The 27,974-nt window shown below is 36.9% G+C and overlaps 1 protein-coding gene across 50 annotated transcripts in view; it reads left to right on the top strand.

Moving 5' to 3' along the window:
- The window catches only part of CLASP2 (cytoplasmic linker associated protein 2), a 177,813-nt gene that overhangs the window by 146,275 nt on the left and 3,564 nt on the right, over positions 1-27,974 (top strand). For all 50 annotated transcript variants that reach the window (XM_033405513.2, XM_033405508.2, XM_033405511.2 and 47 more), the window contains 9 exons: positions 2,699-2,842; positions 9,746-9,889; positions 11,217-11,323; positions 13,248-13,401; positions 16,581-16,809; positions 23,159-23,352; positions 23,852-23,980; positions 26,142-26,348; positions 27,412-27,528. In XM_033405513.2, the coding sequence (XP_033261404.1) occupies positions 2,699-2,842; positions 9,746-9,889; positions 11,217-11,323; positions 13,248-13,401; positions 16,581-16,809; positions 23,159-23,352; positions 23,852-23,980; positions 26,142-26,348; positions 27,412-27,528 (1,425 nt within the window). The remainder of the gene's footprint in view (positions 1-2,698; positions 2,843-9,745; positions 9,890-11,216; positions 11,324-13,247; positions 13,402-16,580; positions 16,810-23,158; positions 23,353-23,851; positions 23,981-26,141; positions 26,349-27,411; positions 27,529-27,974) is intronic.

Below are 27,974 nucleotides of genomic sequence, written 5' to 3' on the forward strand. Positions count from 1 at the left end.
GAGTAGCCCCCACTCGACACAACTAGAGAAAGCCCGTGCACAGAAATGAAGACCCAACGCGGCCAAAAATAAAAACAATAAATAAATTTATTTTTTTAAAAAAAGTCATACTGGAGACTAGAATCACAGACTGTTTCTCTAAAAGCCCTATATACATATACATATATATAATACATATACCTAGACTGTTCCTCTAAAAGCCATGTATACCTGTATGCATATATGTATCTATGGCTTTTGTATATAGGACTTTTAGAGAAACAGTCTATGTATAATATATGTGTATTATTTATAAACCATAATATATAATACGAACATAGTATGTACTTGGCTTTTATATATTATATATACACACATATGCACACACACGTAAAGCTGTAGGGGAAGATCACTCTTCAACTCATAAATTGATGTTTTAAGACAGCACGGAGACGTTCTATTAGAGCTACACCTTATGCTGAAAATAAAAGTAACTTTCAGATGGGTGACAGGATTAAGAATTAAAAACTTAACAGGTTGTAGAAAAACACAAATAACTTGAGTATGAGATGCATAAAAATTCTTTATTGAAGAAGTGCTGGATCTTTCAGATAAAATTTTACATCTCTCACAGAGTATCATGTGGGTAAATGTCAGAAAGGAAGCAATAAAATAGGGGGAAATCGCATACAGTGATTCTATTTGAGTAATATTTTTTAAAATAAATGGAATTTAAAAAAATAAATAAATAAATAAATGGAATTTTGTTGACTTTTTTTTCTGAGTTTCATAAACAGGTTTAGAATTATACGCACCTTAGTGACTAGATTGTTTTTCCTCTCTGAAGAAGAATGCATGTTTATGTTATTCAGAGTACAGACCATGTATAGAACCTTGTGAAATATTCTACCAAAATGTAAATTTTCAAATGATTATATGTGTATCATGGTTATTTTGCCTTTGGTATAGTATACACACCTATTCTGTGAAACCCTTTAAAAACTTTACATACCTCCCTATAAATTGTCAAGACACGGAACTAACTGAATCTCACATAGTGCAAATAAATATATTCAAAAAAACAAAATACATTGATGTTCATTCTTTGATTTACTATAGTCACCTTTCAGCCAGTCACACTGAAAAAAGGTGACGTGGCTTCAAGAATTCAGAATGTTATGTGCTGCCATAATTTAGTTGGGCCTGCTGCTGCAAAAGTAACCATAAATCTCTTTCCCTCTCCCCTGTACAATTTACTCATGATGGCTGATAGGTTAATTCTTGTTTTTTTCAGTACATTTCTTAAAGTTATAGTTACTTCTTCTTAAAATTCATTTATTATGAAATGAAGAATGTAAGTTGATGCATTCTGTCTTTTTTTTTAAACTGGAAGCAGATAGGGGGAAAATGTACAAGAGTCAGAACTTTAACATATTACTTCCTATATATTAACTTGGCTTAGTACTTCCCAGAGACCTTATTTGGATTGAGTGAGAAAAATGACATCTTAAGATCAATAATAAGGGAAGGAGTATAGAAAACCTGATTACCTTAATCTTTGACAATATTTTTTCAAAGTCACTATTTTAATATATTTAAACCTTCCTTTTTCTAAGTCAGCAAATCAGCATTTAATATGTGTTTAGAATCTGCTGTGTACAAGGACTTGTGCACTGTGCCAGGTGCCGTTTCTAAAGGGCACTGGTAAAGTCTTAGAGAACCATTACTTAGAAATCCTAGAATGTTAGATGTGACTTTAAAAACAGTGGTTCTCAAACTTTTTTTCTACCCCAACATGCCTGAGAAAGGGGAGATTATTTAACAATGGCTTACTCTAAGGATAAAGAAGGCTGCATCTAAGAGAGAAGCATGTGTGCTTTGCCCCACCTCCTGCTTACTTGGAAGCCTGCATCCTACCACACACCTACCCACCATGCCACCCATGCGTCAGGAATTCCTGGGAGAATAATAAGACTTTTTAAACTCATATATGATAGTTCTTTTATACAGATAAGTATTGTCTCTTCTCCAGTGATACTTGTGTAAAACTTTTTTGTCACATTTATTTTGAGACGTAGTTCTAGCAGTTGATGGACCTATTAAGGAACCTGATCTCATTGTGTGAGTCTTACTGTATGTTTGCCAAAAACCTGTATTGCCCACCTTGATTACCCAGTTGATTTATAATAGCTTATTTCCAAAATTCTTTGATTTCCCCAAGAGGCAAATTGTACTTCAATTTATAAAGACTGGTTCCTAGGGAAATCTAGACAAGAGTCAGCTGTAATCTCTGAAGGCAGACTCAAGGAGAAGTGTCTGATCTTATCAAGAGAGTCTTTAGCAGTTCAAACACTGCTAAATGTTTGAATGGGGAATGAAACTTATAAGTTCTGCTGTGTGTGAAAAAAATCCACATTTTCATATACTTGTACCTCTGGTAGGTAGGTGATTGTATAACTTCTCTTTTGTTGTTGATGCTTATTCATTTTGTATTTGTCAAAAAAATAATCACCTAGGGACTTCCCTGGCCGTCGAGTGGTTAAGACTCTGCACTTTCACTGCAGGGGGCATGGGTTTGATCCCCCGTGGAGGAACTAAGATCCCACATGCCACATAGTGCAGCCAAAAAAAAAAAAAGTCACCTAATTATTTCTGACGTGTTCTCATTGCCCCTCAATGACCAGCTGATTGTCCTCTCTCATTGTGCATCCCTCTGCAGGTGAAGGTTGCTATCCTTAAATACATAGAAACTCTGGCCAAACAGATGGATCCAGGAGATTTTATAAATTCCAGTGAAACTCGCCTGGCAGTGTCTCGGGTCATCACTTGGACAACAGAACCCAAAAGTTCTGATGTTCGGAAGGTATGTTTTAATTTAAGATTTAGAAGATAAATTAGAAAAGCAAGTCAGTCATTTTGGATTGCCAGTGAAGGAAGCTAATATTTTCAGGATGTTACCAGTTAGCATAGAGTTATTTACCTGGTAATATAAAGACCTTTTTTAAAAAATATCTTCTCTTTTAAATTTTATTTTAAATTTTATCCAATTAATATGAGTATAATTTTCAAACTTAGAGTTAAAGATAACTGTCTTTGAAACAGTCCTCCCAACCTCTAATCTTATAGCCATTCAAAATATTTCAAATCTTTCCCCTCATATTTACCTATATATTTCAAATAAGAGCTTGCACTGTTTCTTGATTTATTAATTTTAGGCATTATTTATTGATCCATTGATAAATTTAGTCATTATATATGTCTGTCTACCTTTGTAAATTAAGACTTAACTTTCCCCTATCCTTTCCTATGTCTTTCCCCATAACCTTCAAAATACTTATGAATCAATTGTTGGTACTCAATAGAAAAGATTTAATTTTGACTGTGAAAGTATTCACCCCTACGCCAAGTGGTTTATTACAGCCTCCTTCCTTACAGAAGCTTTATTTGTCCTGGTGTTAATAATTTACCTTTTCATTTTCCTTTTTTTTTTCCCCCACATGTTTTTTAAGTACTTGTTGTTAGGTTCAACATCTCTGTCATATGCTCATGGCTAAGATTTTCCATATGCTCAAAAACATAGGTTATTTATTTTCTGGGGAGTTCCTTTCTAGACCCTCCTCTGTTCTCTTCACCTTCTTCCTGAGACTTCTCTTCAACCCTAATCATTCGTTTCTTGCATTCTGTATCTAGCTCTGTTGACAAAGCCAGAATAATCAAAACAGTATGGTACTGGCACAAAAACAGACACATAGATCAATGGAACAGAATAGAGAGCCCAGAAATAAAACCCATGCACACGTGGTCAATTAACCTATGATAAAGTAGCCAGGAATATACAATGGAGAAAAGATAATGTGTTCAGTAACTAGTGCTGGGAAAACTGGACAGCTACATGTAAAAGCATGAAATTAGAATATTCTCTATCACCATATATAAAAATAAACTCAAAATGGATTAAAGACCTAAATGTAAGACTGTAAAAATCCTAGAGGAAAACATAGGCAGAACACTTTCTGACATAAATCACAGCAATACTTTTTTGGATCCATCTCCTAAAGCAAAGGAAATAAAAATAAACAAATGGGACCTAATTAAACTTAAAAGCTTTTGCAGAGCAAAGGAAACCATAAACAAAACAAAAAGACAACCTATTGAATGGAAGAAAATATTTGCAAATGATATGACCAATAAGGGATAAATATCCAACATTTATAAACAACTCATACAACTCAACATCAAAAAAATGAGCAACCCAGGGGCTTCCCTGGCGGCGCAGTGGTTGAGAGCCCGCCTGCCGATGCAGGGGACACAGGTTCATGCCCCGGTCTGGGAAGATCCCACATGCCGTGGAGTGGCTAGGCCTGTGAGCCATGGCCGCTGAGCCTGCGCGTCCGGAGCCTGTGCTCTGCAACGAGAGAGGCCACAGCAGTGAGAGGCCCGCGTACCGCAAAAAAAAAAAAAAAAAAAAAAAAATGAGCAACCCAATTGAAAAATACGCAGAAGAACTGAATAGACATTTTTCCAAAGAGGAAATGGAGATGGCCAACAGGCACAGGAAAAGATGCTCAACATCGCTAATCATCAGGGAAATGCAAATCAAAACCACAGTGATATATCACCTCATACCGGTCAGAATGGCTATTATCGAAAAGAACACAGATAACAAATGTTGACGAGGATGTGGAAAAAAGGGAACCTTCTCATACACTGTTTTTGGGAATGTAAATTGGTTCAGCCACTGTGGAAAACACTATGGAGGTTTCTCAAAAAACTAAGAATAGGGACTTCCCTGGTGACGCAGTGGTTAAGTATCTGCCTGCCAATGCAGGGGACACGGGTTCGAGCCCTGGTCCGGGAAGATCCCACATGCTGTGGAGCAACTAAGTCTGTGTGCCACAACTACTGAGCCTGTGCTCTGGAGCCCACGAGCCACAACTACTGAGCCCGTGTGCCTAGAGCCCGTGCTCTGCAACAAGAGAAGCCACCCCAATGAGAAGCCTTTGCACTGCAACAAAGAGTAGCTCCTGCTCACCACAACTAGAGAAAAGCCCACGCACAGCAACGAAGACCCAATGCAGCCAAAAATAAATTAATTAATTTAAAAAAAACATTATTTGAAATGTTTGAAATAATTTGAAAAGATACATGCACCCTAATGTTTATAGCAGCATTTTTTACAATTGCCAGGATATGGATGGAAGCAACCTAAGTGTCCATCAGCAGATGAATGAAGGGACTTCCCTGGCAGTCCAGTGGTTAGGACTTCGCCTTCCAATGCAGGGGGTGTGGGTTTGATCCCTGCTTAGGGAGCTAAGATTTCACATGGCTCAGGGCCAAAAAACCAAGACATAAAACAGAAACAATATTGTAACAAATTCAATAAAGACTTTAAAAATTGTCCACATCAAAAAAAATAATAATCTTTAAAAAAAAAAACAGGTGAATGGATAAAGAAGATGTGATGTATATATATGCCATGGAATACTACTCTGCCATAAAAATGAATGGGATTTTGCCATTTGCAGCAGCATGGATGGACTTGGAGGGCATTATACTAAGTGAAATAAGTCAGACAGAGAAAGACAAATACTGTGTGGTATCACTTACATGGGGAATCTAAAAAATACAACAAACTGGTGAATATAACAAAAAAGAAGCATAGTCACAGATACAGAGAACAAACTAGTGGTTACCAGCAGGAGAGGGGCAATATGGGAGTGGGGAATTATGAGGTACCAACTATTAGGTATGAAATCAGTCACAAAGATATATTGTACAATGGGGAATATAGCCAATATTTTATAATAAGTATAAATGAAGTATAACCTTTAAAAATTGTGAATCAGTATATTGTACACCTATAACGTATAATATTGTACAGCAGCTGTACTTCAATTTTTAAAACCAAGCCAAACAAGACAAAACACATAAAGATTAAGCAGAAATTAATAAAATAGAGAATAGAAAAACAAGAGAAAATTAGTGAAACCAAAAGTTGTGTTTTTTAGAAAGATCAACAGTATTGATGAACTTTTAGCTAGATTGACAGAAAAAAAGAGAAGACTCAAATTACTAGAATTAGAAATGAAAGAGGGAATATTATTACTAACCTTACAGAAATAATAAGGATTATAAAGGAATGTTACAATATTGTATGCCAATAAGTAGTTAACTTAGATGAAATGGACAAATCTCTAGAAAGACACAAACTACCAAAATTGACTCAAGAAGTCAATAGAACAAGTAAAGAGTTTGATTTAGTAATTAAAAAACCACCGACAGAGAGAAGCCCAGGCTCACATGGTTTAACTGGTGAGTTCTACCAAGCATTAATATCAGTTCTTCACAAACTCTTCCTTAAAAAACAGAAGAGGAAGGAACACTTTCCAACTCATTTTGTGAGGACAGTTTTATCTTGATAACAAACCCAAAGACATCACACACAAAAAGAAAACTACAGATCAATGTCTCTTACAAATATGGACCCTTTTAATCCTGGCAAACCAAATTCTACAACATATAAAAAGAGAATTATACACCAAGACCACATGTAATTTATCCCAGGAATGTAAGGTTAACATCTGAAAGTCTATTGTAGTACTCCACATCAATAGTAAAAAGACAAAAACCACATGATTATCTCAACAGAAAAGGCATCTGGCAAGATCTAACATCTTTCATGATTAAAACAAAAACAAAAAATCGTAAACTAAACAAACTATCAAGGGAAGGGAACTTCTTAAACCCAATACAGGGCACCTCTACAGCTATTACTAATATCCACAGCTACTTAATGTGAAAGATTGGATGCTTTCTCCATAAAGTCAGGAACAAGAAATGGATGTCTTCTCTCACCATTTCTGTAAAACATTGTAGCAGGGTTCACTGGTTTCTAGCCAGGATAGTTAGGCCAGAAAAAAGAAAAAAAAGAAAGAGAGAAAGGAAGAAAAGTAAAACTATTTCTGTTTGCAAATGATACAATTTTATTTATAGAAAATCCTTCAGAATCACTAAAAAAACATTAGAACTAATAAACACATTCAGCAGGGTTTCAGGATACAAAATCAATATATGAAAATCAATTGTATTTCTAAACACTTGAAATGAGCAATCCAAAAATGAAATTAAGAAAACAATTCCATTTACAGTAGCATTTAAAAGATTAAAATAGGGATAAATTTTTAAAAGGAAGTGCAAAATTTATAGTAGAAACTATGAAATAATATTGAAAGAAATTAAAGAAGATTTAGATAAATGGAAAATCATTTTCCATTGGATCTTGGATCAGAATACTTAATATTCTTAAGATGGCAATACTTCCCAAAGTGATCTACAAATTCAGTGTAATCCTTACCATATTCCCAGCCGGCTTTGCAAAAATTGACAAGCTGATTCCAAAATTCTTAATGGAATTCCAAGGGACCCCTAATAGCCAGAAGAGCCTTGGAAAAAAAAAAAGCAAAGTAGGAGGACTTTACACTTCCAGATTTCAAAACCTAATACAAAGTAATAGTAATCAAGACAGTGTGGTACTGACGTAAGGCTAGACATAAAGACCAGTGGAATAGAATTGAGAGTCCAGAAAAAAACCTGTGTTTATGGGCAACTGATTTCCAACAAGGGTGCAAAGACCATTCAATAAGGAAATCATAGTCTTTTCAACAAATTGTACTGGGACAACTAAATAGCCACATGCAAAAGAATGAAGTTGAACCCTTACCTCATACCATATACAAAAATTAATACAAAATGATCAAAGACTTAAATGTAAAAGCTAAACCTAGAAAACTCTTAAAAGAGGGATAGGGTTTCCCTGGTGGCACAGTGGTTGAGAGTCCGCCGGCTGATGCAGGGGACGCAGGTTCGTGCCCTAGTCTGGGAAGATCCCACGTGATGCAGAGCGGCTGGGCCCATGAGCCATGGCCGCTGAGCCTGGGTGTCCGGAGCCTGTGCTCCGCAATGGGAGAGGCCACAACAGTGAGAGGCCCGCATACGGCAAAAAAAAAAAAGGATAAATCTTCATGACCTTGGATTTGGCGGTGGATTCTAACCAAAAGCACAAACAACAAAAGGAAAAAATAGATCAGTTGGATTTCATCAAAATTAAGAATTGGGGATATTCCAAGACGAAGAATACTGATGGGACTGTAGAAACCATTGATTGACATGTTTTTTTGTTTGTTTTTTGTTTTTTTTTTTTGTTGAGTCATGAGGAAAGGATACACTCATTGGTTTGGGAACAGTTGGATTATCTGTCTCTAGAGAGAAAATAAAGATGCATCTCATACACCAAAATAAAATCTAGGTGGAATAAAATATACCTTAACAATTATTAATTCATTTGCTCAAATTAACTTGAGATCCTTTCACTGTTTAGGTTCCAAAAAGACACAAGATCATAAAGTTTTGTTTCAAAATGCAAATAGCTTTATTTAAACACTATTAACATGTTAGAGTACACACCCACACAGTGTATACTTTGTTGTTGTTTTTAACAAAATGGGCTTATGTTACTGGTGTTTTATAATTTTTTTCTTCAGCAGTATGTAATAGTCCTCTCCCAGTCTCTTCATGTATAAAGCTACATCATCTTTCAAGGCTGTGTTGTGTAGTATGTCATCGTGCCAATGTAACTTAATTTCACCATTCCCCTCCTGTTGTTTATTAGATGTCATAAACATGGAACACTTAGGTTTTCATAGAGTGGGGTCAGAAACGGTCCAGAACAAGATGTGCACATTTACATACAAGTCATGATCGTGAACTATTTGGGTTTCTTTCTCCTCTCAATTAAGTTTCTGTGTAATCTGAATTTCACAGTGTGTCTTTTAATAACTCAATTGATTACTTTATAAGAAGAAAGGAAATTTATGTTTTCTTAACTGATCTGAGTAACATTTCTTTTGTTCCCATTTCCACAGAAACATTAGACTAGTTTTAACTTCGAATTGTAGATTTGTTAAGATTAGCTGCTTTGAGAGAAGACTAAATACAGCTAGTTAATTTAAGAATAATATAATGGGACTTCCCTGGTGGTCCAGTGGTTGAGAATCAGCTTTCCAATGCAGGGGACATGGGTTGATCACTGGTCAGGGAACTGGGGTTCCACATACCACAGGGCAATTGGGCCTGCGTGCCACAACTAGAGAGCCCACGTGCTGCAACTACAATGCCCATACACTCTGGAGCCTGTGCACCACAACTACAGAGCCTGCACACCGCAACTACTGAGCCCATGTGCTTTAGAGCCCACACGCCACAACGAAAGATCTTGTGTGCTGCAACTAAGACCCGATACAGCCAAAAAGAAATAAATAAATATGTTAAAAAAGAATCCTATATTGAGAAAATGAAAATTAAAGTGCTAAGTTGCTCTTGATGGGCTTTGTATAGTTTAGGGATGTAGTTCCTTATTTCCATCCATCTTTCTTCTTGTGATAATTTTTTTAGGAAAACTGAAGTAGGAGCATATATTGACAGAGTAATCCTAGAAACTGTCTGGTTGACTTTTGCCATTGATTGTTAGGTCGTATTTGTTATACTTTTTGTTATACATATTCCTGTCTTACGTTCAAAAAATAAATGGTAAGTCAAATAGTTTTTGATTTTATTCTTCCAGCAAAGAAATTTTAAAGCATATAAGAACATCTTTTTCCCTGGGAAAGATGGCCTTGCACTATTGAACAGAAATGTTGAGTGAAGAAAATGGTCTCCTTTGAGTAAACAAAATATATTCATATGCTTCTTGTATGTCTTTCTTTTCTAGGCAGCGCAGTCAGTCCTGATTTCCTTATTTGAACTCAATACCCCAGAGTTTACAATGTTATTAGGAGCTTTACCAAAAACTTTTCAGGATGGTGCTACCAAACTTCTTCATAATCACCTTCGAAACACTGGCAACGGAACCCAGGTATTTTTCAGTTATCTTCTTGGCCATTGTATAATGTGATGACTGGTTAACAATAATTGTTTTTGTTTTTTTTACATGAAGTAAACTTTGATCCTAATGTACAATTTTTGTATCTGCATTGGGCAGCATTTTCTGGGCAGAATTAAATATTTTCCTGGAAAGAATAGAGTTCTTAGGCCTATCATGTTTCTATTATAATTTGGTGTACATTAGGATGGCGGTGAACGGTGGCCAGGGTATGAACAAGGAAAGTGAAATGTAGCAGAACTTAGATGAGGGCATCAGCTTTGCAAGCCATGAGAATTAGGACATGCTCTTTAGATGAACCAGTCCTTATTTGAGGACCAGAAAGGATGACTTATTCCAGGAATAACAAATAAGGCCCGAGGAGGGTAGTGCTTTAAAGGATGTGTTCACATTTAATAATAACAGGCTTGTCAGCCCATAGGTGGTTGGATAACACAGGATTTTGTTTTGGAGAAGTAAGATCTGAGTAAATGAAACATTAGTGTTATATTTAAATGGTATCAAACCATTTACATAATATGCCTGAAGAATTGAACTTAAGTTTTAAAAAGACAAAGAGAGCGATACCTTTGCTATTGGATAAAGGAGAAAGTAGATGCACTTATGGCAGGATTGAGGTAATGTCTAAGGGGAGAACAATCTGAGAACAATTTCTTGGGACCAAAGTCAGTTTTTTTAAAAGAAGGGGGAATTCCCTGGTGGTCCAGTGTTGAGAACTTTTCACATCCACTGCTGAGGGCCTGGGTTCGATTCCTGGTCAGAGAACCAAGATCCCACAAGCTGTGCGGTATGGCCAAAAAATAAAAATTAAAAAATTTTTTTAAATAAAAGGAGAAAGTATTGTTTTGTTATATTTTAAGAGATAGGCAAATTACTAACATGACCAGATTCTATTCCTTTGGTGTCTTTGTAAAATTCATTTGTAAATCAAACTCAAGAGGGAACAGAATTTGAGCATTCATAATGGTTGGAGGAAGGAAAATTGTCTCAGAGCAGGGAGCTAATTTAAAATTGTTAATTTGGGATCTTGTTTTATCTTTGAGGAAAAAGATATTGTGGTAATATTTGAGAGAAGGAAGTGTGTGAGGAGAACAATAAAAAGGCTTAAAGAGCTAGATTTCTGAATGGGAAGAAAGTTTTTTCCCACAGAAACTAGAGATAAGTACATGAATATTTAAAATAATGACCTATAAGTATGGCTCTCTCATGCTGTTCAACATCTTGATTGTATGGCTTCCTGAAGAGCCTTTTGGTTGAACTACCTGTCATATGTTAATGTTTATTTGACTCCGTCCATCAGGGTTCCATGGGGAGTCCTTTGACAAGACCAACACCACGGTCACCAGCCAACTGGTCCAGTCCTCTTACTTCTCCTACCAACACATCGCAGAATACTTTATCTCCAAGGTAATACAAGGGTTATTTTCCATCATGGTTTGTATTTGCAGATTCCCCATTCTTAGAAAAACAGACATTAATATAATTCCAGTTGATTTCTACTCAACTTGAAAGGTCTTAGACACATAGAAACTTAGCAAATTCAAAAAATGTTGTTTATTCCAAAACTTAACCCTTTAGATGATAATAATCTATAGGATATGGAACTGTTTTTTGTAAGTGACAGGAAAACTTAGGGACACAGCTTTTGGAAATTACTGCTTGTTGCCTTAAATAGCATAGTTGTGTTTCTCAGATATGCTGTATAAATCCATTAATTACCAATTGTGTCTTTCAATTATAATACTCAATATAAGTGATGATGTCAAGTTATAATGATGACTATTTAGATCTAATATTGGCCAGCCACCTCTAAAAATAGAAGAAAAAATTAACCTTATAGACAAAAATGTAAAAATAAAGAAAAAAACTAGGGAAGGGTTAAATATAAAATGGCAATATGTATAGTTAGGAAAAGATGTGACTGTGAGATTGATCCTTAATAAGACATGTGAAATTTTCACACACTTGTGCAGTTCAAGCATGGGCTATATTTCAGATGAAGTTCTTAACTCATTAATGGATTAACATTTTTCCCATCTCCTGGCCTTTTAAAAAATTTTGCCTAGGGAATTCCCTGGCGGTCCAGTACTTAGGACTGCACGCTTCTACTGCAGGGGGCACAGGTTCAATCCCTTGTGGGGGAACTAAGATATCCCTCAAGCCTTGCAGCCAAAAAAAAGTAAAATAAAATAAAATAAAAATTTAAAAATTAAAACTTTGTCTAGTGGGTCATATTTGTACTTACTAGCTTGATTTTTGCTATTAACCATATATCATAACATATGCTTCATCATATTCATTACAATTATAAGATGCTTCATTATACTGCAGACCAATTGCAAACTTATCATGTAGCCTGTTTTTTCCATGTTATACATATGTTACAATTTTGATGGCTAAATTCCATACTCAGTTGAATTTTAGAATCTGATTATAGAATTCAGATCAGTAACACTTACATTCACTGTTAAAAAATTCTCAGCCGGGCTTCCCTGGTGGCACAGTGGTTGGGAGTCCGCCTGCCGATGCAGGGGACACGGGTTCGTGCCCCAGTCCGGGAGGATCCCGTGTGCTGTGGGGCGGCTGGGCCCGTGGGCCATGGCCGCTGGGCCTGCGCGTCCGGAGCCTGTGCTCCGCATGGGAGAGGCCACAGCAGTGAGAGGCCCGCGTACCGCAAAAAACAACAAAAAAAATTCTCAGCCTTCTTACAGATTTATATAAAATACATTTATCTCCTCTTTAAGCAGTACCATTATTGTGAGTTAACCACAGGGGTTAGCAAATTCTCTGTAAAGGGCCATATGGTAAATATTTTAGGCTTTGCAGGCAATGCAGTCTTTGTCACCTCTACTCAGCTCTGCTCCTGTAGTGTGAAAATAGCCATAGATAATAGCTAAATAAATCAGCATTGCTATGTTCCAAAATTTTATTTATGGACACTGAAATTTGGGTTTTATGTAATTTTCTTGTGTCATGAAATGTTATTGTTTTGATTTTTTTCTCAACTATTTAAAAATGTAAAAAAAATTCTAAGATTTCAGGGGTCGTAATTTGCTGGCCTCTGGTTAGTCAGAACATTTTTGAGGGTGAAAAGACAAACCAGTTGTTAAGGGCTGTGCATTCTAGAGTCACTGTAAGCTGCCCTTGATGGGCAATCAGTGGGACATGTTCTTCAGCCATTTGTAGCTGTCAGGTTTCGTTTTGCTAATTATGCTTTAGAGCATATACATTCTCTAATCCTGTCTTTATAAATATCCCGTGTAATCTCCTCAAATATATTTGTATTTTAAAACTACAGATAAATAAAAATTAGTTGTTGTCTTTTTCATAGTGCATTTGATTATGACACAGAAAATATGAATTCTGAAGATATTTATAGCTCTCTTAGAGGTGTCACTGAAGCAATTCAGAATTTCAGCTTCCGCAGTCAAGAAGATATGAATGAGCCATTGAAAAGGGATTCTAAAAAAGATGAAGGCGATTCAGTGAGTATTTGAACATTATTACATCGCACATGTTTTCATTAAGAGTTTTTGATTTTGTTTTATTTTTAAACTTTGCTTTCTGTCATTTTCAAAGATAATTTTCCAGGGGTCAGTTACTCAGTATTTACTGAGTATCTACCATGTGCCAGGCACTGTTCTGGGCAGAGTCGCTGCCCTCAAGTTCCTTGTATATTTTTGGGTAGAGATGAGTACTGTGGAGTTCTAGGTTAGAATGTAAAGTGAATCTATTTTAGATTAAGTTGTAAGGGAAGATGACATTTGCATTGAGACCTAAATAAAGCTGTACAAGATCTAGGAGAGAAGAATTCCATAAAAGAAGTAGCAAGTGCAAAGACATTTAGATGGGAGCAAGCTTTGTACAGTTGAGAACCAGGATGAAAGCCAGTATAGGAACATGGGCCAGATCACGTGGCTCTTGTAGGACAAAATAAGGTGTTTAAACCTTTTTTATTCCTGTTCAGTGTAGTGATAGTGATTGTTTCATCAGTTTCTGCGGTTCCAGTTAAGAATGTTATGACCCATCTTTCTGACATTTGTGAGTATTATTGCTCAGTTTGTTACCCCGCCATTATATAAAAAAGTGGGGTTTTTTTACTCTGCTTCTTCTTAGACTTTTCTGTCACAGCTTAGACTTTTCTCAAAACAAGCTATCCCACCATTTCCTGTGGAATCTGTGGTTTCTCAGTGTTTACAAAATTATAGAACATTGCAATGCTTCAGCAAATCTCGACAGGGCTCCCTGCTCTGCTTCCTGACTTCCTTCCTGCTATTGTTTTTCTCCCCGTGCCTGTATGGCAGATGAGCCTAGTAAACTGGATGCCAAAAACCTGCTTACCACTCGTATTTGAGGTTCCCTACCCCAAAAGCTGCCTATGGTACCAGTAACAGGTTAGTAAGAGTCACTGCTTAATTGAGACTTTCTCCCAAGTGATAGCAGGGTACAGTGTCAGGAGGCCAAGTAGTGGATTCTGGCAGAAGTGAGTTTGGCATTTACTCACTAGTCAGATTATCACTTCTAAGCCTCCATGTCTTCCTAAGGAAAATAGGGATATTACTGCCTACCTTAAAAATTATTATGCATATAATAAATCATATGACTCCATCCAGCCCAGACCTCTCTCCTGATTTCCAGATTCACACATCCAGCTGCCTGTTTGAACTCCTGATCTTTCCCATCTCAGTTGATAGCAATGCTAGTTGCTCAGCCAAAAACCTTGGACAGAACAGTTGTCCTCGTCTCATCTCTTTTTCTCATCCTCCCTTCTCGGTCCAGCAGGAAATCTGTTGACTCCATCTTCAAAATATAAGCCACAGTCTATACAGTAGACTTTTTTCCCTTTTTACCTCTCTGGCTTCATCTCCTACTACTCTCCTCTGCTTTAGCTACATGCTTCCTTGCTGTTCCTTCAACTTACTGGGCATGGGTTTTTTTTTTGCTCTGTTGGGTCTTTGTTGCTGCATGCGGGCTTTCTCTAGTTGTGGCGAGCAGGGACTACTCTTGGTGTGGTGCACCGGCTTCTCACTGCAGTGGCTTCTCTTGTTGTGGAGCACGGGCTCTAGGCGTGTGGGCTTCAGTAGTTGCAGCATGCAGGCTTCAGTAGTTGCAGCACGTGGGCCCTAGAGCTCGTGGGCTTCAGTAGTTGTGGTGTGCGGGCTCAGTAGTTGTGGCTCGCAGGCTCAGTAGTTGTGGCACATGGGCTTAGTTGCTCTGCAGCATGTGGTATCTTCCCGGACCAGGGATCGAACCCGTGTCCCCTGCAGTGGCAGGCAGATTCTTAACCACTGCGCTGGGCATGCTTTTGCCTCGGGGCCTTTGTCTTGGCTATTCCCTCTGCCTTAAACATTCTTCCTGCAGATAGCCATGGCCAGTTTCCTCACTTCCTCCAAGTCTTTGCTCCAGTAGCTTCTCAGTGACCACCCTATTTAATCTTCAGCCTCCTCTCTCCCACCTCGGCACTCATGATCCCTTTAATACTGTACTGCCTCCCATACACTAATTACTCCTACTGTACCACATACTTTACTTATTCATTATGTTTTCTTAATGTCTCTGTCCCTCCACTAGAATGTAAACTTCATGAGGATAGACAGCATTCTCTCGTTTGTTCAAGAATATATCCCCAGTGCCAAGAATAATACCTAGCATGGAAAAGGCGCACAGCAAATATTTAAAGGATATTTGTGAAGCACCTAGCTAACGACTTGGCACAGAGTTGCTCAGTAGATGGTGGTAATGGTGATATTGATGATCACAATTGATATTTTGATAAGTATGTTAATGTGCCCGAACTCCATCAGGCATCCTTCCAAAAGTTATGCAGTCCTTTTGGGATGTTTTTATTTTTTCTTAAGTAAGCCTTTTTTTAATTTGGTTTTTTTATACTTTGTTGGACACACTGTCATTGTATAATTTACAACCTTAAGCTTTTAGTTCTGTGTTGCTAATGAAAGTGTTGCTAATGAAAGTCCTTTTGTATCTTTAACTGGCATAGAGAAACTGTTGCTAGTCACATTGTATATATTGCTTGATCAAGCCACTGGCAAGGAAACTATAGGAATCATTAGAGACAGGATTCTTTTTTTTTTTAACATTTTTATTGGAGTATAATTGCTTTACAATGGTGTGTTAGTTTCTGCCTTATAACAAAGTGAATCAGTTATACATATACATATATCCCCATATCTCTTCCCACTTGCGTCTCCCTCCCTCCCATCTTCCCTATCCCACCCCTCTAGCTGGTCACAAAGCACCGAGCTGATCTCCCTGTGCTATGTGACTGCTTCCCACTAGCTATCTATCTTACATTTGGTAGTGTATATATGTCCATATATACACTACCACTCTCTCACTTTGTCCCAGCTTACGCTTCCTCCTCCCCTGTCCTCAAGTCCATTCTCTAGGAGGAGAGACAGCATTCTTTTACAGTTCTTATTTGCCCTAATGGCTGTGGTTTCTTTACATCTCTTTATAAAAAACTGTGACTTTTTGCATGTAAGTTTTAACTCATCATGTTGATTTCCATTACTTAATTTTTTTTTGGCTGGTTATTGTTACCTTTTTAAAATAGCCTTTGAAGCAGTAGGGAAATATCTTTTTAGAATTTCAAAGAGATTTAAAAAGGAGTTAATTTGCTCTGCCTTCCCCTTCCCATTAATAGACATGTGGCGGTCCTGGGATGTCTGACCCAAGAGCAGGAGGTGATGCTACTGACTCAAGCCAAACAGCCCTTGATAATAAAACTTCATTGCTCCATTCGATGCCTGCTCACTCCTCTCCACGCTCTCGAGACTATAATCCGTATAACTACTCAGATAGCATCAGTCCCTTCAATAAGTCTGCCCTCAAGGAAGCCATGTTTGATGATGATGCTGACCAGTTTCCTGATGGTATGTCCTGGGTCCTGCTGCTACTGTCTGTGTTTTGGAGGACTGATAATCAACGAAGCAAATGAAATATGCATGCTCTTTTATTGTAACTCCCTAAAAAGTAAGGATCTTTGGGGGTGGGAACGTTCTCTCCCATCTTCTAGGAGCTCATTTCTAGTGGTTTGGTGGTTTTCTGACCCTGAATAAGAGACAGATTAATCATCCTAATATCATCCTTGAAATCAAGAAAACCTCAGTGACCTCCCAGAAACAACTGAAACCAGTTGTAGCTTATAAATTTAGTCTATCTCTAGACACATTTCATTTAGTTATTAATTTTTATACCAGAATGACAAAACCCTTTGAAAGGATACCCATTCTTTACAATAGCCTTTTGAGTGTGAAGTCATAAACTCTTTAATAAGATACATTCAAGAACCAAATATGGGAAAAGCTACCATTAAGATTTGGAGTTGGCTTAGGTCTAAGCTCTGACACTATGCTGCATCACCTGGGAAGTTGGTTGACCTTCCTGAATCTCACTTGTCCCTAGGTTGGAGATGCTATGTTACCTGCCCTTCTGATCACAGTATGCAGTAAGGTTTGGATAAGGTGTATAAGAACTGACTATAAAGTACAGAACACTGTAAATGTTTTACTTATTTTTAATAGTAAGGAGTTACATTCTTTTCCTCTACAAATTACATGATCCATTAATTCTTTTCTTAACTAAGTAATGTATAGTAATATATAACTTTATGTAAATAAACTTGAAAGTCTCCCCCTCAACACTCTCATGATTTCATACTTAGGTAATTTCTGATTTTCCCTTTATTCCCTCAGTGTTGCTGTCAGTGAACATATTTCTGCATAAAATTTATGTACACATACAGGTAATTCTAAGAGATTTCTAGGGATAGAATTGCCCAATTAAGGGATATCTGTAAGTTTGTTTTGAGTGTTACTACCAATTACCAACTCAAAACACTTGGCCAGTTTAAGTAGTACTGATTTCCTCACCAACCCAGAATGTTTAAGTGTTTTTATTTTTTGTCATTGTGATGGATATAAAATAGGTCATCCTAATGAGCATTTCCTTAATTGTTAGGAAGACTGAGAAATTAGATATCAGATTATTTTTTAATTTTTCTAATTTTGATGAATAGAAAAATATCTTCACTTCTGAATTTCTTTGATTACTAATGAGGTCAATGAATCATATTTTGGCCAACATGTCATGTTAAGAGACTTAATATATCACATATATCACAAAGGCAAAATTATGACAACATACCAAACTGTCTAAATTACATAAGAATCTATAAAATCGCCACAATTATGCACTTTGGTGTATTTTAATCTATCATAAATAGTTGACTATGCTGTTGAGGTTTAGTCATGATAGCAGCATAACAGAAGTGTATGAATTGGACCTAGCAGCAAAGTGCCCTTGGAACCCTGCATAGTAGCAACAGCCTGGTGATTGAGACCTAGCTTTAGCAGCTTAATTTAAATTGGTTTTAAAGTATTTATGCACAGAGGTCACAACTGACATTTCTTGCTTCGGCTCCGCTATATATATGTATATCTCACATATATATGCACTATATAGGTATATATATATATATGTAGGGGTTTTTTTTTAAGTATTATTTCAAAATAGTCAAAAGCTTAAAAGTTGGGAGTACAGTAGAAGGAACTTTTTCTTGAACCATCTGAGAGTAAGTTGCCAAACTGACGCTCCATCACTTCAAATACTTTAGGACATACTTTCTATAAACAAAGACAGTCTCCTGCATAATTACAATATATTCATCAAAGTCAGGGAATTATCAGTGCTACATTAATAACTATCCATCCTTATTAGAGTTTTTCCACTTGTCCCGATAAATCTTATAGTGGAGTATCCAGTTCAGAATGTCTGTTGCATTTAATCATCACGTCTCCTTCAGTGTTCAGTCTTTTCTTGGCTTTCATGACCGTGGCACTTTTGATGGTTAAAGGCCAGTTATTTTGTAGCATTTCCCTCAATTTAGGTTTGTCTGATGTTTCTGATGATTGGATTCAGATTTTGTACTCTTGGCATCAGTATCACAGAAGTGTCAGTGCATCTTTCAACTAACACATGATTTCCCTTTGCCCCAAGATTGGTGATGTAATTTTGATCACTTGATTATGGTGCTGCTAACAGGCTTCTCCACTATGAAGTTACTCATTTTGTAATTAATAAGTGTTTTGTGGAGAGGTACTTTAAAACTGTAAATATCCTGTTCCTCATTAAACTTAAATTTTATTTATTTTAAAAAAATAAATATTTATAACTGTACAGACACATAGTTTCCTGTTGTATTCAATGGCCTATAATGTTTAACTGTTTGTATTTATTTTGATGCTCAAATTGTCCTTAATTTGACCATCAAGATCCCATTCAAGCTGGTTTTTGTGTCCTTTTAACATGTCCCCATTCTTACATTCTGACACAGCAAAATCTTATACCGTCCTTGCTTCAGTCCTGGAATCAATCATTTCTCCAAGGATCGATCCTTGGTTTCTTTTAACAGAAAATGGTCTTTAAAGACTAAAGTCTGGGCACTAGGTGTACTCAATGCTGGTGGGACATCACTACTCCCCAGACCTCTTAAGTAACTAGAGCTAAGGAGTGTGTGTGTTTGTGTATGCACGTACGTGTGTATACACGCATGCACGCTGATTTATATCTATTGCTGTATCTGTCAAAAGCTATGTGTTTATACCAATAACTCCAATTCTAGTCTAGCACCATAAGGTTAATTTTAGTTTCTCCCTTTCCATATTAATAACCCCCTGTGAGAAACCTGACTTCCGTTATCTTGAATATACTTACTTATTTGATCAATCCTCCTGTGTGCAGCCAGTTCTCCGTCTCTGCCACCACCTCCTCACCTGCGCGGATGCACTCCCCACCCTGCTGGGCTCTACCATTCCACCCTCAACTTCCTTGGCCTCAATGCCATTCTGCTTGGGCTCTGACACATCACACCTGGTTGCCACTACATGTGGACTCACTTCTTGTTCTAGCTGAGCTCTTGAAACCCTATCGTTCCCACTCTCACATGTGGAAACCCTCCGTACTCTGCCTGGGAATCTGTCCCCAGGCCTGTAATTTTGATAAATGGAAAAAAATCTTCATTTTATGAGATTGAGGAATTGTGTTTTTACCAGTTTCTCATGTTGAGGCTTGATATATCACAAGTACCACAAAGCCAAAATTATGACAACTTAGCAAGGTCACCCCCTTATTGTCTAATTCTCTTCTCCTTTACTAAGGATCATATATTTCTCATTTGTTAAAGGAAAATATCTTTGGAAATTATATAACTGAAACCTAACTGGGTAGAATATTTTTGAACTTGAGAACGTTACTTCTTCACAGCATAATACTTGATTGACTTCTGAAACATTTGAAGATAGATAAGCCTTCAGTTACACCAAAATAGTAGTTGTTCCAAGCTTCATATAGCAATTGTTTTCATTTACTGTCTATTTTCTTTTTTAAATTTGAGGTGGGGAAGACCTTATTTGACATTATTTTATTGTAAACATTGCTGACATTATCTTTTTTAACATATTGACCTCTATTTTGCTGTTTTAATTTTTCTTTTATGCCCTGCCCCCAAGTAAAATTTCTCCTTATTTTGTTTTTAAAATATAAAACTTTTGGCAGGAGATAATTATTTTGTTCAAGTAGGAATTTGTTTTAAAATTCTGAGACTTATTAAGTATCTCTCTTACTCAGATGTGTCTGTACATATTACAGACAGATACACACATTAGTGATACATTTATCAAAACTAACAAGTCAAACCCACTAATGGCCAGTTCTAATTATGACCTTTGTAAAGTTTACCAGGGACTATAATACTCCAGAATATGTACTACCTCTAGTGAGGGTGATACTGTTATTCAAGGGAGACTCATATTTCAGGCCCAGGTCCTCACCATGACCCTAGGAAGTACGTGCTATTTTCCCATTTTACTGATAAGAAAACCCAGCCTCCACAATAATTGAGAGTGTGCTCCTATCACACAAAGGCTAAGGGGCAGAGGCTTGGTGAGACTCCAGAGCCTGTGTTCTTTTCACAGAACAACAATGCTTCTATGTGTCAGAAGAGGAAATACAGTTGATTATACTTTATCTTAATTAATTCAGTACGTTAGGTTTATCTCGTTTGTATGACATAAATAGTTCAGTTTTTAACAAATAATTTATGTGCTTTCTTTGGCAGAAGTTATTTTCCTGTCAGTCATCTGTCCAGACCATTATATGACAAGTCATTTCTAATTATCTTCTAGAGTAATTACAAAGCCTATATTCATGAAGAGGAGAACTGAGTTCCTTTGAAACAAAGCATTTTCTTGAGATTTCCCTTGATTCAGCTGAAATAAAATATACTCTTATCAGAATGATTTTATGACATCTTTGAAAGTCTGATAATGTAACTTCACAGGAGTGATTTTTGAGTGGTTTATAGAGATGTATTGATCCTGCTGCAGTAGTTCTTGTTAAGACAGCAATATTGTTCTAATGTTGGTCTATACAAATGAAATTATTATAAGACAGTTTTTATTCTCCAAGTTAAGATCTTTGAACTCAAATTTCTCATTTTTCATGGTTTTGCTCTGCATTTTGCAGAGGTTCTTCTTGATCTTCCAAAACCCTAATTTAGTTCTCCTCAGTGATCATTCTTTCCAGATTATCTCAAGTTTTTAAATTCAATAATCACATTTTGTGCTCTGTGTATGAGTGTTTGGGGACCAGAAGTTCTTCGTGCTCTTATTATAGTTCCACAAAAGTTGTCCTAACAAACTTCCTTTTTTATAGGCAGTGAATATTATCATTACATTTTGGTTCAGTTTCCCTTCCCTATCATCTGTTAGTTTTGTTCCAGTAGAAGTCATCTGTTCTAGTAGTTCAGCTTGATTTCCTTTCCTCCGTTTTCTGAATCCTCTTAAGTGAAATATAACTTTTCTTTCCCTACTTGTAGTTGTGGGTTCCCTGAGACCTATAATGTCAGGCCATTGGTATCTCTAGGTCAGTGGCTAACCAGCTGGCAGGATGAGGCACAGTAGCTTCTGTTTTTATGGACCAGTTGTGAACCATCTGGCAAACTACAACCTCAAAGTTCATTTTTGGGAAAAGTGCTCTTTCCTCTTGAGCATTTCCTTTTGTAGGCAGCAACCCTCTCCAAAAGGCCAGCATACTCATGCCAAGTGAAGCCACAGAGAACACAACTCCACAGTGTTAGCTGTCTTTCCTGGAGACTTGGCAGAGGGAGTGACCCCAGGTGTACCTTCTAGGCTCAGGCACCATATTCTGTGATTATTTTATTCCAGAGAATGAGTTAGAAGGGAAAAGAATCTATGGCACAAGCTCAAGCAAATGCCTGCCCAAGTCCCTCAAACCTGAATTGATCATGTATTTTATCATCAAAAGAATTTAGGAAGAACTCTGGTATTTTTTAATGTTCTAATGTGAGCTTTTGGATTTAACTGTCTTTCCTACAAAGATTTCTCAAAGCATTATCTGATGACTTCGAAAAATAAACAATGTGTCCTTTAACATTCATAAAATTCATGAGTTCATACTTATACTTTAAAAAAAGAAAGCAAAAACAAATGAAAACTCCTTGATAACCACTGGGCCCAACTCTTGACTTAGAAATTTAAAGGGAAATATATTAGGTTTTCTGCCTTTTCTATCAAACTGCATTTCAGGGCAATCAAAATAGCTCTAGTTGATAAACTCACTCTCAAAGAATTCCAGCCCATTTTTAACTCCTAATAAAATAATTTATTTAGCAACATCAGTGGGTGAAATCATTAGTTAAAAGGTTGAAGGGGAACTTTACAACGGTGGGATCAAGTTGTTACCAGTTAAATCCAGTGATCATTTATTAGTATCGCTGAAAATTGAGTACCCAGACACTGTGAGCCTCCTGGCATGACAACATGAAGTGCATGCTGAAGTGTGTAAGGATGAAATGATACATTTGGGATTTGCTAAAAATTTTTCAGAAAAAAAGTTGGGGGGGGTACAAAGATGATGTAAGAATGGTAAAATCTTAATAATTTTTAAATCTGGGTGATGGGCACATGGGGGTTCATTATACAATTCTCCTGTGAATTTTTATTATAAATGGTTTTAAACTAGCATTGAGGTTTTGGGGATGACAAATGGAAAAGAATATTACTTGGTCATTTTTCTTTGTTTTGGGGGTTTTTTTTACAAGCAACTTTCTGTTTGTGTTCATGATGTTATAACGTTGTCATCCCCATACTTGTGAAAGTTGACCTATAAAGTTACAGAATTAACATCATGTCCTTATGACAGATCTTTCCCTAGACCATTCTGACCTGGTTGCAGAGTTATTGAAGGAGTTGTCTAACCATAATGAACGTGTAGAAGAAAGAAAAATCGCCCTCTATGAACTCATGAAACTGACACAGGAAGAATCTTTCAGTGTTTGGGATGAACACTTCAAAACAATATTACTTTTATTGCTTGAAACCCTTGGGGATAAAGAGGTAAAACGGCAGAATATGTAAACAATAGCCTGTTTTTCCTGTCTTGGATTGCCTGTCATTGCCTATTAATCAAGTGCTACACAGATTTGGAAATTGGGAAAATGAGTCTTTTCTGCTGCTTCTTTCTGCCTGAAATTTTCACTGTAAAGTACTTTTTCTTCCCAACCAAGCAGCTCAGTGATTTTCAACAGTTGACAACAGGGAAAATGAAAGGTTGCTGACAAAATTTTTATAGGAGAGTACTTTTTTTTGCATATTTGAATTAGTTGTTCAAAAGTAAAACTTCCTTTTTAATAGAATGTAGTGGTTCTTGGTTTCTTTAAGAAGTATTAGTTTTCAACTAGAGATGTGAAAACTTAATTGTGTAATATACCGCATATTTTATGCAGTTGTCTACAATTCCCCCAACCCATATTAAGACCCTTAAGTTACAGAAATGGAAAATATAAAGATCGTCTACAACCCAAAATATTAAAAACATTAAAATATTTCTTCTTAGCCTACAATCAGGGCTTTGGCATTAAAGGTTTTAAGAGAAATCCTAAGGCATCAACCAGCAAGATTTAAAAACTATGCAGAACTGACTGTCATGAAAACACTGGAAGCACATAAAGATCCTCATAAGGAGGTAAGTGACCTGACAGTACTTCTGATATTATTGCATGAAACATACAAACGTTGTTTGAAAGTACTCTTAGCAAGCATTTTCTTAATGTTCAAGGTAGTATCTGATTGAGAAGCAAACATATAATCTTTTCTGTTTAACTAATTATATTGATACCATGGCCTTTTACCTAAAATAGGTGAGCTCTAGGATATAATTTATATGATTTCATTTTCTCCTATAATTCACTTTTAGATTTCCATTTAGAGTGCACCAATCTTAACTTCACTTTCCATTTACCAATAAGAATTTGTTTTTTTTAAATAACTAATGAAGATAAGAATCATTGTTATTTTAAAGTGGTAAATTGCCTATAGGAGCTAGATGTCTGTTAAAAGTTTACTCAGTAAAACAATGAGTACAGCTTTCCTGAAAGAGTCCTGTAAACCTGTCTTGTTACATTATAGGCAGGATATCCCCATCATGACCAATGACACTGATGAGATAATCAGTGAGATGAGATAATCATAAGGACTTTCATTAAAATAATTAGAAAAGCGAGTTTCAAATAGGGACTGCAACTCTAAGAGAAAGCATCAGAGCAATACATAAGCAAAAGACAAGTCAAAAAAAGAAAGTTAAAACAGCAGTGAGACAAAATAGATTAAAGTTAAGTATAAGATTTAAAACTGTAAAACTCTCAGAAGAAAGCATGGGTGTGAATCTTTGTTACCTTGGGTTAGGCAATAGTTTCTTAGATACAATACCAAAAGCAGAAATAATCAACAAGGAAAAAAAGAGTAAATTGAACTTTATCAAAATTAAAAACTCTTGTGCTTCAAAGGATGCTCTCAGGAAAGTGAAAAGACAACCCATAACATAGAAAATTTTTGCAAATCATGTCTGATAAGGGACTAACCACCATAATATATAAAGAACTCTCATAACTCAACAACGAAAAGGTAAATAACTCAGTTTTTCAACGAGCAAAGGATCTGAGTTGACATTTCTTCAAAGAAGATATACAAATGGCCAATAAGCACATAAAAGGATTCTCACCCTCATTAGTCTTTAGGGAAATGCAGCTAAAACCACAATGAAATACCACACTTCACACACATGAAGAAATGTTGGTGAGGATATGAAAAAATCGAAACCCTCTGGGTAATTCACTTTTCAGAAGCTGTGACTGTGAATCTTATAGGAGAGTGAGCCATAACTTTTAAATCTACCTGGATTTTTAATCCGATTTTTTAAAAAATCCACTTGGTGTTTAGTAGTGGTACATCTGTAACATCTTGCTGAAGGCTTAAAAAAGCTATGTAATATTTGTACTTTAGTTATCCACCTTCTGACCTAAATAAGGCCTTGTAGCATACCAGTTTTTACCAAAGATAAAATTGACATTCTTAAGCTGTTAGAGCTGAAATTAGCCCTAGGTCTTCTGACTTGCAGTGTATTTTCCACTATACCTTTCTAAGTACCTCTCACAGATTGAGAGCACAAATGAGACAATACCAAAGTAGCAGCAAAAGCAATAATTTTTACATGTTTTCAAGACCATCTTTAGAGATTACAGCTTCCAATAAAAATATAGATAACTGTTTCTTCTCTTCATTGCAGAACCAGTGTTTTACCCTCCCCAAGTCCAATGTAGAAGGAAAGAAAATCATTATGAACAGTAGGGGAAATAGCCTGTTAACTTGATAACATATTAATGAAATGATTTTTATTTTATTTTGTTAATAACTTGATAAAAGGCACAAGCCCTCCTGGAGTTGAGGGTCCTAACAATGAGCAGGGTCTCAGCGTGGCTGATGCAGAGGACTCCAGTCACAGTGTAGTCTAGGTGGACAGAGCCTCCGCTCCCCTGCAGAACTAGACCACAATATCATGTTAAAGTTACTTTTAATCATTGAATCAAGCCAACATTAAGAGAACACAAATGAAGGAAGAATGATGTAAAAAAGCACCATGTTTCCATCTTCTAGCTTCAACAGCTATCAACGTTTTACCAAACCTGTTTTATCTGTACCCTCACCTTTTATGTTTGTTTGTTTAGTGTTTTCAAAGAAAATCCCAGATATCACGTCCTAGGACTTCTTTCATGAAATGTATACATCCAGACCACAGTATACGTTTTACAAAATTACTTCCCTGCTAAATGTTGACCTCTTTGTTTTAGGTGGTGAGATCTGCTGAGGAAGCTGCGTCAGTGTTGGCCACTTCAATCAGTCCGGAGCAGTGCATCAAAGTGCTTTGTCCCATCATCCAAACTGCAGATTACCCAATTAATCTGGCTGCAATCAAAATGCAAACAAAAGTGATAGAGAGAGTTTCCAAGGAAACCCTTAACCTGCTTTTGCCAGAGATTATGCCAGGCCTAATACAGGTAAGCAGCAAAGCTTGGAGAAATAAGCTATGTGTGATACATTTGGGACTCAGTTATTTTAGGCACTTGCCAGACAACACTAGTGGCATGACCAAGCCTTCCTGCTGTCTTAGGTGTTCGGAGCAAAGACTTTCTGTAATTAGCTGTGTGTGTGTGTGGTAGAATATACATAACATAAAACTTACCATTTAGCATGGTAACTTACCATTTAATGTGGTTTTTTTTCTACGCATACAAACCCATACATATAAATACTTCTAAAAAATGGGGTCATATTTTGTAACATGCTTTGCTTAACTTAATCATAGATTGTGAACTTTTTCCATCCAATAAATAATATTCTATAATGTAATTTTAATGACTAATATTACATGGTATATATATTAAGATCCCTCCTGAAGAGCGTTAATCATTCATTTCTTTGTGCTTCTATAGTATTACCTTTGTGACTGTTCTAAGCCGAATACTACTAAATTGTGAGGTCCTTGAAGATAAGATCCAAATCTTTTCCTTTCTTATCTGTGCTTTGGTGCTAAGAACAGAATATACATAATAGGTGTGTGTCATACATATAGTGGGTACTGAATAAATGTTTGTTGGATGAATAACTTAGAGTAATGGTAGGGATGGGCCAGATGTTAAGATTAATTCAGCCTGGATTACAGGAGTGCCTTGACTGCCAGGCCAAGGAGTTTAGGTTTTATTCAATAGTGAGGAGCTGTTGAATTCACTACAGCTGAATGCTTTAGGAAGGTTACATCAGAGACTTTGGCAGGGTGGAGTGGCAGAGGGGCAGCCCCAGAGTCAGAGGATTGCAGCTTTCCAAGCTAAGTAAGAAAGAACCCGATAAGGAAGTCTGACAGTGGAGTGGGGATGCCGAAGGGGAGGTGGAGGAGGGAAGGGCACGTCTCTGCCTGAAAAGGTGAGAAATTAACTTTGTCCAGTCAGTAAAGCTCTGTCTCCTCAGCATACTTGGGATCTCCTCTTTGAGTTTCACGTCTGTCTCTCGAATGGTACTTTCCTCAGATCCTGCAGGAGTGCTAACAAGGACTTTTCTTCCCAGGGTTATGATAATTCGGAGAGCAGTGTTCGGAAAGCTTGTGTCTTCTGCCTGGTGGCTGTTCATGCGGTAATTGGTGATGAACTAAAACCACATCTCAGTCAGCTCACTGGCAGTAAAGTAAGTAGTGCTGCTCTGTTCTAAAGATGGTGGCTGTGGGTCCTTCTTCAAAATTTAGTTCTTTGAGTGTGTTAAAGAGTAAATTTGGGGGCTTCCCTGGTGGGGCAGTGGTTGAGAATCCGCCTGCCAATGCAGGGGACGTGGGTTTGAGCCCTGGTCCAGGAAGATCCCACATGCTGTGGAGCAGCTAAGCCCGTGTGCCACAACTGCTGGTCCTGCACTCTAGAGCCCACGAGCCACAACTACTGAAGCCCGCGTGCCTAGAGCCCATGCTCCACAACAAGAGAAGCCACCGCAATGACAAGCCCAAACCACAACGAGGAGTGGCCCCTTTTCGCCGCAACTAGAGGAGGCCTGCGCGCAGCAATGGGGACCCAGCACAGCCAAAAGTTAATTAATTAATTTAAATAAAAAGAGTAAATTTGTTATTCGGATTTTAATTAAGC

The sequence above is a fragment of the Orcinus orca genome, chromosome 10 (genome assembly GCF_937001465.1).
Source record: "Orcinus orca chromosome 10, mOrcOrc1.1, whole genome shotgun sequence".
NCBI classification, from domain to species: domain Eukaryota; kingdom Metazoa; phylum Chordata; class Mammalia; order Artiodactyla; family Delphinidae; genus Orcinus; species Orcinus orca.